The following is a 12,364-nucleotide window of genomic DNA, read 5'->3' on the forward strand; positions in this document are numbered from 1 at the left end:
GTCCCTCTGATTAGTGCTTTAATCAAGGACAAATTTCCACTGTGATCAGATGACATGCAGGCCAAGCACCCGTCGTGACAGCTGATCTGAGGTCAGTCTGATCTGAGGCGAGGGCTGCAGACACACTGTCACATGATGACACAGCAGCACTGTGTACAATTACACAACAGTACTACAATGTACAATTACACAAAAATACTACACATCCTTCATGATCATACCACAAACACTGTACAAATACACAATTACAACTGTAACAATCAAAGTTTATGAAAATACTACAAATACTGTGGACTAATCACTTGTGGAAGAAGTACACAGATCTTTTACTTAGGTAAAAGTACCAGAACCACAATGTGGAAAATACTCCATTAAAAGTAACAGTATTTTTTTTAAGATTTCTAATACAGTACACAAGTATTCTCTGCTTCTTGTAGTCGAAGGTTCAGCAGAAAAAGTACACGATTTCCCCAGATATATCACATGCTAACATTATCGGCATAAACCTATGATGTTTCATGTTGAATAAATTAGCATAGTGGCTAGCAGACTTTCCTCTCGTCATATGAAGCCAGGATAAATCACACACAAGACCTTAAAAGTTATTTTGTGGGGCAGTAAAAGTATGCAAGTATTGTCAGTTTCAAGTAGTTAGTTCAAGTATCAGCAGTAAAAGTACACGTTTTCCTCAGATATACAACATGCTAATGTTATTAGCACTAGCCTATGATGGTTCCCAATGAATAAGTTAGCATAGTGGGTAGCATACCTTTCTCTACTCATATGAAGCCAGAATAAATCACACGAGTTAAAAATGTTATTTCGTGGGGCAGTAAAAGTACACAAGTATTATCAGCTCCATGTAGCCAAAGTAACAGCATAAATGTGCATAGTTTTCCCCGGAAATACAACATGCTAACATTATTAACACAAGCCTATGATGTTTCCCATTGATTAAATTAGCATAGTGGCTAGCAGACTTTCCTCCTCTCATATGAAGTCAGAGTAAATCACAAACAACAAAATTATTTTTTGTGGGGCTGAGGGAAATGGTTTTACGTTTACAAAGATACAGGAAGTCTGCGTTGCTGCGCTGTGTAGTTACATTTCTGGGGAGTTACACATCAAGCTATGACATAGGCTCTGCAGAGCTTACATTGTAGATTCTATGTTGATTCTATGCAGAGGTACAAATCCCGCTTCATGCTTAAACAGAAAAGTAGTGTGAGATATGTCTGAAGAGATGAGAGGGAGGTTCAAACCCCGCCTCTTTTCTCACCTGATCGCTGCAGGAAGTGGGTGTGAATGTTGGACTGGGCTCAGCGTATTCTGAAGAGGCACACAAGCAGCTTAAAAAGCACTTTAATAAAAACACACAACAGCAGCGTGTTTGTTTTTTCCATTTTGTTTATTGTGTTGGTCTGTTCATATCTTTAAAGAGATTATATACACAAATTAGTACAACAGGAAGAGTTATCCAAAAAAATTACACATTCAAAAAAGACAGACAACCCTCGAGAAAAAGATTTTAACATAAGTGTGTGTCTAAACTCTCCGCTGGGAATTTCACTCGTCTTTAATACAAAGTTATTTTTAAAGCTACACGGGAGGAGCACGTATCCACACGCTTATTTTAAGATCATTTTCCAGTTAAGAAAGAACAGGTGCAGTGTATTAATAGCTACAGCAGACAAAATACAAAAAACAAAAAACATCTCCCTGGACTGATCAGGATGAGTGGTACAAAAGTTTCTCTTGAAGTCTTATAATGTTTGAACTGAAAGAAAGGTAAACTATATTTTACCCCCGTCTATTAAAATATACGTTCGTGCTATAATTGCAGTTATTTGATTAAAATAATTTACTATTTTTAACTCAGCTGACTTTTAACTAGTTATTTTATGAAAAGATTCCAAGAAGATCCCCGAACAGAAAAGTGGAAAAATACACAACTCTCTCTTTTGTTTTTATCACAATCAAAAGAATATTTTAGCAAACAGCTTCACATTTCACTCCTCTCACTCACTCAGACTACCTGAAGTAAAGAAAAAAGACAGGTGATGATTAAAACACAGATCTCACTGCACGCCAGTGACTTTAAGAGCAGTTAAAGTGAGGCGACGAGGTCTCTTAAGGCTCACAGATCAGAGTTTCCACCACAACGTTGCTCTCAAAGTGACGAATCTTGTGGCAGTTCAGAGCTTCGCGCTTCTGCATACCTGTAAGACAAGAAGAGGGGGTTAATGCGCTGAGTCGAGGCAGTAAACACAACCTAATGTTTACTTATTTCATACTTTGTTGTATCTACAGTTTAATACAAAAGTGTTTGAAATGTTCCTGACTTTTAAAATGAAGACAGTTTATCAGTGGGCAAAATGTCCCCTCAGTCTCCAGGAGGAGGATTGTGCCTGTCTTTGACACATGTTCTAGAGCTGGGTGATATGGACAAAAATCCTCTCTCTGTATTTTCAGGCTGAACGGTGATACACAACATATATCTCTGTATTTTCTATGAAATGGGTGACATGTTCAGAGTCAAGTCAAAGCCACATTTGAGACTGAGATACAGCTGCACAACATGGAAATGAAACAATATAAAATCAATAGCAGGGCTGTGCGTGAACTTTCTGCACACAGCACTGGAGCTTCAGAGGTTGAAAGGTTTGCAGCACAGGACACTAAACTATAACATGAGTATGAACGTATGAAGTAGGTTTGAGACAATAAAAATCTTTGTGGGCGGAGTTAGGCCCTGATCACACAGAAAGTGTTTTAGCAACTGGAGGCGCCATTTTGTAATTGTTTTTAACGAGAATGAAGCATTTTGGTCGCTGTTTTTGTGTTGCAACGCGCCACACCTCACGTTCATGGAGTTTTTGCCGCAGCGCTTTGAACTTCTCAAGTTGAAAAAACGTTCAACTCAGAGCATAAGAGCGCCCCACGTCATCTTTTTTTCCCATTGTCCCATTGGATGATTTGAGAGGCGGGCCTTCTGTGGTGGTCATGACAACAAGTTTACAGTTGGTAAACAATGGAGGAGAAACTGGTGGTAGCGGTTGCTGGATACCCAGAGCAATACTCCCTGATGATAGACAGCAGGTTCTCAAATTGTCCCTGACTCATCCTTAAATATTCCTGGAAACAGCCATCATGGAGGAGAAGCTCCTGGACCAGCTGGTGGTACTCTCCATGATCCAGCCTCTTTTTTAGGGTCTCATGTACTCACACAGATCTCCGTTTATCTGTGACCAACAAACTAATTACTGACAAGTACCCTCTGCCTGTCCGTTTTTTATTTTTTGCAACCTGCAAAACACTTGCTGTGTGATCAGAGCCTTAAAAAGTAATTTCCTGTGGTGTTTCAAATGAATCTGTTGCTGGAAAATGATCTACATCTATTATTAATGGGGCCTAAATCTTATTTCTGTCGTATAAGAAACATCTGTGTTGGCACTGCATTTTTGAAACAGATCTGTCACCTGCATCCAGGCGCTGTCTCAGTGTCACACTGTCACACTACAACTACTAACAAGAACAGCTAGCAAACAAACGCTCAGCTGACACAATCAAGCAGCTCTGTTTCCCACACATGCAGCGCAGCGCTGTACTGCACGTGTACTGCGCTCATTTCACTCATCTCACAGACTGATTACAGTAGTGCGTGCAACATATAGACTGATGTCAGCTGCTCTGTGTCTCTCTGAGTGTTGAAGGAGAAACTGTGAGTGAGTGAGTGGGGTGGAGCTGTGAGGAGGGTATGAGAGAGGTGAGATGCACACTGGTATGTGTGATGTTACCCAGCATGACCCTATATCAGTATAAACAGAGTGGTCTAAATCTTGCTTGAAAATATATCAACATATCGTACAGGCGTTTTATCACCCAGTCCTAACTTGTTTAAATTGTCTTTCCACAATAAATCAAAACAAATGGATTCTCATGAATATTTTTTTTTGCGGTACCAAACTGGCGCCTAACCGTGACTATTGTGTACTGTTACACAGGGAACTACATTCCTGTTTAAGGCACTCCAAACTGTCACCCATGTTTCGTCCATTGTTAGGTGGTTTAACTGAAATCCTTTCAGGTTTGTTTACTCTGTCCCTGGGCTGAAACTATTTCTGTTTCCTGATTTCCTCTATGTTTACTTAACACTGTGGTTTGCTAAACGTGGCACTGCTTCTTTGTGTATATGGACATTACACCTTCTGATCTGTACGAACAGAAACACACACTGAAAGATCTCTGAACGACACAAGGGAACGTTAGCTGACGTGCAGCCTGGAGCAAACTGCTAACGCGACAATAAGTTCACACAGTTAATTTAACTCCTGTCTTCTAAGTGTGTGTGAACCATCCATTATATGACCTGGTTTAGCTGTTTTAAACACAGGTGTGAGCTGGGCCTTTAGTGTTTTCAGCCGCTGTAACTTCATCTATTCCTTGTCAGAGACACATCTATGACCTTAAATGTAAAAGAGCTCTTCTAATAAGCATAAATAGAGGCCTGAGTGACTTCCTGTTCCTACCCAGAATCCTGTCTCTGCGCTGCAGCTTGTAGGTGTCTTTGCCGCGGCAGAGGTTGTAGATGAAGTAGCCGAGCTGGTCGACGTGCTGCAGACGCTCTGTCACAACCATCTCCTCATGGAGCAGGTAAGACTGAGGCAGGTAGGTGCCGGCCTGCGCAGAGAGAGGACAGATGATAGGGATGAATACATGATCACCACTGATAGAGTTAAAGCTGCCTCATTCAGACTCCTCAGGGCTCAGTGCAAACCTTATTTTTAGTATGTGAAATAACATCAATGAAGTTGCACCCTTGTTCTAATTTGCTGGTTTTACCAGTTTTGTTTTTAGGAACTGGTTCTTACAGTTTTTAATGTCGTTAGATCCGTCCTCACCACTACTGGAGTCTGTTTACTGTAAACTGACATCAACTGTGTCTCTCATCCATCAAAACGTCTGTGAAAATCAGTTTAAAACAAACTACTCGGTGGTTTTAACAAATTTATTTGGTGCTAGTTTTGATGTCTACTTTCTATTTTATAAAGAAACACTCAATTTAAGAAGCATGCTTATCTAATGTCTTGGAGAGAGTTAGATGAGAAGATTAAAACCACAAATATGAAGCTACAGCCACTTCAGCATGAAGACTAGAGACACTTGGCTCTGTGCAAAGGTGTCAATCGTCTCATTTAACTTGCTTATTTCTCAAAATATATAGTTATTATTAAATATATAATGTAATAATCCTTAATTAAATGAAGGATTGCCGTTGACGTCTAGATTAAGGTGAAACTTCAGTGGTTTACCTTGACGTTGACGAGCAGCTCCAAAAAGTCTCTGGGAGGCATGACGATGGAGGTGTTGAGTGGAATGACGTAGCACTTGTTCAGACTCAGATCCAGGTAGGCGGTCAACCTCTGAGACACACGACAAACATTTATAGACCAACAAAACTAACATCTACACAGCTGTAATTTCCTCTTTTTAAACAAGTAATAAACCTGTTTCACAAATTCTGCCCCTACCAACCTAAAAGTCAGAAAGAACCAGGCCTTTGTTTGGAGCAGGCCTCTGTTAGAGACACACTTTTTATTTTTCATTTCCCCTTCTTCCCAGTAAATGACAACTGGTCCCTTCCTCCATGTTTATTTGTGTTGATAAATCAGTTCCTATTCTTTCACCTTTCATTTATTTTGCTGATAATTTTCAATCTACTGTGAATGAACACTTCCAGTTGATTTCAATACATTTCAGTCTTCCAGCCTGCCTGTTAATGTTAGGCTTTTAATGTGAAAATCCATAGGAAGTTGTCATTTGAATGCCGTGTTTTCTATGAGACTTTGCAATAGAAGTCTTTGGAATTTAACTTGAATCTTTCCCTCTAATCTATGTTTAATAAGATGCATTTATGTGACTATAATTTACTGCTGATGATAAATAAGTCACAATCAACAGAAATGATAATTATCTATTTATCATCAAAGTTGTTAGTGATTCACACAGGAAGCAGCCGGGGATCTGTCTCACCCGCTGGAAGTCGTGGACGATGTCTGCTGGGTCTCCGTCTCCGAACTCGGGCACGGGGACGTTGATGAGCTCCACCTGCTCCCTCTCCAGCACCCTGATCCTCTCCTCCAGCTGCCGCAGCTGGAACTGGTTTGGCAGCTCCACCTCCAACTACAAACCAGTTCAGCCAGTTCATTAACCAGTAACACAACCAGTCACACTGACAGTTATTTGGTCACTTATTTCCTTTGTTATTCCACAGTCTGAACTCAATGTATTTCTATAGCAAGAGCCATTAAATGGGCTTAAATTAATTATATGTAATTAATTCTGTGTTGGATTCAAACCACCATGAAAGACTGACAGGAAACACTGCAGACTGTAATCCAGAGTCACTGTTTATAATTTAATCTGATTGATATAAGACTCACAGTTTACTGTTCACAGATGTATTAGAGCCAGATTAAGATACCGGTAATGCTAACACAACACTTCCTGCTTCTACTGGACAAAAACAGGACAGCTTTTATTGTGACACAGTCAAAGGAAACAATGTCATCGAGGTTAGAAATGACCACAATCATTCAACAGAAATGTGTCTACAACGTGACGTCTTCAAATGTTTGTTTTGCCCAACAGTTAAAAAGATATATTTAATGTTCTATAATGTAAGTAAATAAAAACTAAAAGAATTCTCAAGTGAACATCAAATGTTTGCACTGTTCCTGAAAATTGACATAATCAGTCAATTATCAAAATAGCTGCGGATTTATTTTCTGTCTGGTTTTTTGTAACGGATTAATCAGCAAATAATTACAGCGCAATTTAAAAAAAAAAAAATCTTATTATATTTGTCAAAAGTGTGAACAGAATGTAAAAAATGGAGAAAAAAATGGGTATCATTTAAGAAGAAAATAAATGTATAAATTAATAAATAAATAAATAAATGTGAACATACAGACACAGAAATTCAGAAATAAATGTAGTTGTACAAAAATGTGTAAATAAATTTCAGATTTTTCTTCATGTACTTTTAAAATACATACTTTTATCTATACATTTCTTAATGCATTTAATTATTTATTTACATATTTATCTATTTTTATTATTTTATTTTTTATTCATTTTATTTATTCATGGGTTATTTCATTTATTTACATATTTCAACATGTATTTTAATCAATGCATTTCTTTATTTATTCATATATTTATTCATTTATTTATATTAAAGTTATTTTTAATCCTCCATATTAATATGGTGTGGTAATGAAACAGAAATAATGAAAAATATAAGAAATAAAATCTCCACCTGTAGAGAAAACAGTCTGAAAATAGTCGACTAAAACGTAAAGTGAACGTGATTTGAAGTTAAAACTAATAAAAACATGAGTCTGTGTGTCTGTGTGTGTGTGTGTAAACACAGATACAGATGACTCTACTGTGAGCTCAGCCTGAAGTCATTAACTCAGAAATCAATCAGTGACCCAGTCTGTAATGATTAATAAAACACTTCCTGTCGCATGTTCTGAACACAAACACTAACATCTGATAAGCAGCAGAAAGAGAAACTGAGCTGATGTGTTGAACAGCTTCATACCTCGTCTTCCTCCTGGATCATGAAGTCTTCCTCACGGTAGTTCACACCACACACAAACACCTGACCCTCCTGCAGAGAGGAAGAGGAGGAGAACACAAATGAAGGAGTGAGTGTTTGAGTCTGTGCAGCAGATGTGAATGTGTTGAGTGCTGTAAACTGTAACAAGGCCTGTTTGTCACACATTACATTTCTGCTTTTTTTAAAAAATAATCAGAGCTCCACGCTGTAAAACATTATAATAATAAACTTTATTAATACAGAACTCCTTAAAACAAAGTGACAAAATGTTTAATGCAACTTTTCACAGCGCAGGAAGTAGAGTATAATAACAAATAAGAAGTGTTGAGGTGGCCGACACGTTAATATCTCAGGTTGTATAAAGTCACTGTTAGTCTGATTTCAAATTAGTCACCAGGACTAGTTCATGGTTAAACTGGATTTACAGGGTTTTGTATCAATGGGATGATGTGTCAGTGTTTAACTTGATGAAACAGACACTGACATCTGGTTATTTTTTTCGTTAGTCCCAACATGCAACTGTTATGTGTATGTTTATTTATTAACAGAGAGTGGTGATGATGGTGGTCTTTCTTCATCTTCACCCTCAATGATAATTACTGACATCAGAAACATGTAGAGGGAAACACTAGCTGACCAATCACAGCACGCGTGGTCTCAATGTGATATCTGGGTCTCCATCCTCCAGGAGATAGACCCAGCCCTCATCTCTGCTCCCATTTATGTGAATGTCCTTGAGTCTGTGTATTGTGTGTCTGCGGCAGAGAGGAGGTCGCAGCACCTGGAGGTTTCTTGACGTCTTCCTGGATCCATGTTACATTCACGTTATCTTTGTCTACCTTCCTCCGTTCCTCCTTATCTGGATCCAGGGGTGCAGAACTCTATAGATATATAAAAGCCCTTTAAAGAAAATTTTGGGCATTTTTGACATGACTCTCTCTGTAGCTGCAGCTACATATGTGCTGTATATAAATCCATCTTAACACGGCATCCTAACGTGTTCGACTATCATGTCACATCACACATCAGACGCTCTCTGTCCACACTGAGCCTGCTGTCAATCATGGCCCAGCAGACTCATTTAAACCTCCCTTGAGCAATTTCACTTTGCGTTTTTCCCTTAACCTCAGGATGGCAGGACTATCATACAGTTTGTCGACATGCACCAGGTGGGAACTACACAGGCAGAACTAATGTTTTCATAACCAAACAAGCACAGGTCAACTAACAGTAGACATTTCCTGCTAGGTGGCGGACATGGCCACAGCAGAGAAGTGTAAAGTCAAAAGCGAGGGCCGCTGCTTTGAGGAGCAGTGGAAAGATGAATACTTTTTCACTGAATGATGAAACAGCTGTGTTTGTCGAATTGTGTATGATTTTTTTTTATAATCCATTTGATGCGAGAAGCAGCTGACCCGCAGACACTTTCCCAGGATCTAATCCAAAAAGTCTGGACACCCCCGGCCTACATGGTTTGTTAACATGAAGAAACAGAAGTGCACTGAAGTTACGTGATGCTACGTGACAGTCAGACGCTAATTTTCTATTGGGACATGATGTCATTATGTTCCCCTCAGGAGCAGCTGCTGAGTCAAGTGAGACACCTGGTAAAATTCATTACACTAGTCCGGTCCTGTCTTTGGCTTAATATCAAACCAGTTTGAAAATGTTTACACCAGACTGTGAACAGAGTGTTAGAGCCTCATGTGTCTGTAGACTTATGGTTGTGTTTTATGCATGAGGATTTAAATCACCTCGACTTTCACGGCTGTGTTTTGTGTTTAGTTTCTGTTTTGTCTGATTCCACTTTGCTGCAGTTATTAATCTCCATACAGAGAGGAGGACAGGTCTGTGTATCACTCACATCTCTGCTCTTTAAAACCTGCTGAGGTAGGCGGAGTCAGCACGTGACATAAAAGCAGCTCGCAGCAGTTTACCTGCTCCGACATGTCCAGTGTGTCACATTTCATACTTGTGATGTTGTTTTTGGACTTGATCGACAACTACAACCCAAATACTGACATTATCAGATGCTTTTTTATTGTGAAAGTCATGAGCTAATAGGGGTGGGAATCTTTGGGCACCTCACGATTTGATAACGATTACGATTCAGGGGCTACGATTCGATTATAAAACGATTATTGATGCATCTTTAATTTATGTATATTGATGCACTTTTTCACAACACACATTTCTTTTTGTCTCACTGAATAAGCATTCAACACTTTTTCAACACAATTTTTAAAAACAGTGCATTTGTAATAAGAAAGAGTTGAATTCATTTCCATTATATTTTATCAAACATATAAATGGAAATGCGTGCAAACTGGAAAGTTACAACTTCATTGTATGGAACCAAGGGTAACAACAGGTATCTTAAATCACAAGATAAAATGTGCAGTTAGAGTAACAAATGATTCGGTGGCGACAGACGTCCACGCATCACATGTAACTGCGATCCTACCTGCCTTCAACAGCGAGGCCATGACTTCTGTTTTGGTTTGATTGTAGAGTGTCGGGATGGTCGTGTTAGTGAAATAGCGTCGGGATGGGATGGTGTATCTGGGCTCCAGTGTATGCAGCAGTGTTCGAAATCCCTGATTTTCCACGACAGAATAAGGACGCAAATCCTTGGCAATAAATGCCGCGATGGCCTTCGTAATTCGCTTCGCCTTTTCCGATGAGGGTGGCAGCTTTCTAATTGCTTCCTCGATTGTTCTCTGTTCGGTAGCGCCACTAGTAGCCGCAGCAACAACAGCCTGCCATCTCCCTGACTCCTCCGTCGGGTGGAATCGAGTTACATGGCTTCTCATGTTTGTTGTGTTGCCAAAGTATTTTATTTTAGCACGACACAGCTTACATATAACGTGGCTCTTGTCCAGTTCACTTCCGCCGTCAACGTTGTAGAAGCCGAAGTGTTTCCACTCGTCTGCTTTTAAATTAGAAGGAGCTGTTCGGATCTCACGGCGAGGTGGATGGCGGTCAGCCATGTTTGTTTTCCTCTGTGTGTGTGTCGGCATATCCACTCCAGGTGCGCATCCCAAAGTGTCCCGGAGATGACACGTACCGTGCTTCTTAGTTCCGCATTATTTAGAACCTTCTGTATTACTCTAATTAACAGATTTAAATAATCGAAATTTGGACGTTTGTGAATCAATTCAGATTCGTCCACGTCCGAATCGCGATGCATCTAAGAATCGGAAATTTCCCCCACCCCTATGAGTTAGTTTATAATTATTTATTTAATACATGGTTTTATTTCCTTGTCTGCTAGTTTGTAATGTCGTGTCTCTAGAGGACTTGTAAGTGGGCTGCCTAAGTCAACCCCTGACGATAAGCAAACATTAAAGCTGAAAGTCGTCCTGCTTCAAATCTAATCTGCCTTCACTGATCCTTTCATATATGATTACTGTTAAATTTACCTCTCCTTCCCACCCTCGCTGGGGCTGGTAGCTCACCTCCAGGATGTAGTAGCGGTACAGGTAGGCTCCTCCAACCACCACTCCAGACAGCATGAGGGCGAGACCCAGGCACATGCACCAGCACCAGGCCCGGGACTGGTGACGCACCGGCAGAGCTGCCTCCTCATCCTGCAAGAGAGAAGAAGAAGAAGAAGATGGGATCAGTGAGGATGTTCAAATATTAAATCCTCCTCCGAAGAAAAGGAAAAAACGTGTCTGATTGTTATTGCTCTGGTTATTTCTCTACTTCTTCCGCCATTATTTCTACACCTCTTCCCTCCTTTACTCCTCAGACGTATCCATTCACTGCAACACTCTGTATTTCATCAAGAAAACACCACTTATTTTCACTGCTGTGAGATGCAGCAATGCACCAACAAAGACAGAGAAGAAGAAGAGGACAACTGCCAGCAGGGAAACATCAGTGCAAACAATGCTGGACTTAAGGGTGGTTTTAAGGGAAGTTTTAAGTGTGAGAAAAAGCCTCAGTGCAGGCTCACAGAGCTGCTAGCGTGTCTGTGGACTCTGATCTTGTTACTGACACGAAGTTGCAAGCGAGTGCTGGTTGATAAGGACGATAACATATCAGCTAGTGGTTACAATTAAAAAAAAATACATCTTAAATCTGTAGATCTTTTTTTGAGGCCGACTGTCACATGGATAACATTATAAAACTGTCAAATATCAACGTTGTGCATTTAAGAAGCTCTTGTAAGAAACCTGAGACTTTGATCTGAGTGGCCAGGAGGATTGTGGGTAAATATTCTGAATAGACTCGGGCTTATTTTCATCAGACAAACATCAGCTGCTGGACTCTGGCCAGCAGGATGAAGAAGCAGCTTCTCTCAGAACAAGACCTGACTCGTCTCCTCCTGCTGCTAAAAACTGAAAACCTCTGTCAGACTAAGAGACACTTCGTCTGAAGATAAACAGCCAGGAGTCATTAACGTGAAGCTCTCTCTCCTTTGACCTCCATCACATCTGTTTAACTGATGTTGAGCCTTGAAACACAACCTGTGGTTTCACTTACAGAAACTCTGACAAGCTTTTTACCGTTAATTTTCAACACACCCTTCTTTTGAATTCACAGAAGTGCTTGTACTGAGAACTTATGGTGTATGAATTGTTTCTGTCATGTATGAATCACTATTAGAAACCAACAACTTCTCCTATTCTTGACGTTAGTGGAAAGAGCTGCAACTAGGGCTGGGTACTGTTTAAAAAAATGATGTTAACAGTACCCTTAAAGTGATGCTGATACCAATAGAATACTTCT

At 39.9% G+C, this 12,364-nt stretch overlaps 1 protein-coding gene across 2 annotated transcripts in view; it reads right to left on the minus strand.

Annotated features, from left to right (window-relative positions):
* Nucleotides 1-1,389: 1,389 nt before the first annotated feature.
* itm2bb (integral membrane protein 2Bb) overlaps nucleotides 1,390-12,364 on the minus strand; it is a 30,006-nt gene continuing 19,031 nt past the window's right edge. The window contains exons 2-7 of one of the 2 annotated variants that reach the window (XM_033618061.2): nucleotides 11,050-11,217; nucleotides 7,610-7,678; nucleotides 6,034-6,183; nucleotides 5,313-5,423; nucleotides 4,530-4,680; nucleotides 1,390-2,219 (exon numbers count right to left, since the gene is read on the minus strand). In XM_033618061.2, coding sequence (XP_033473952.1) covers nucleotides 2,131-2,219; nucleotides 4,530-4,680; nucleotides 5,313-5,423; nucleotides 6,034-6,183; nucleotides 7,610-7,678; nucleotides 11,050-11,217 — 738 coding nt within the window. In that variant the 3' untranslated portion in view covers nucleotides 1,390-2,130. The remainder of the gene's footprint in view (nucleotides 2,220-4,529; nucleotides 4,681-5,312; nucleotides 5,424-6,033; nucleotides 6,184-7,609; nucleotides 7,679-11,049; nucleotides 11,218-12,364) is intronic. The other variant, XM_033618062.2, reaches the window with a different exon arrangement.

Source organism: Epinephelus lanceolatus, chromosome 14 (assembly GCF_041903045.1).
Source record: "Epinephelus lanceolatus isolate andai-2023 chromosome 14, ASM4190304v1, whole genome shotgun sequence".
In the NCBI taxonomy this organism is placed as follows: domain Eukaryota; kingdom Metazoa; phylum Chordata; class Actinopteri; order Perciformes; family Serranidae; genus Epinephelus; species Epinephelus lanceolatus.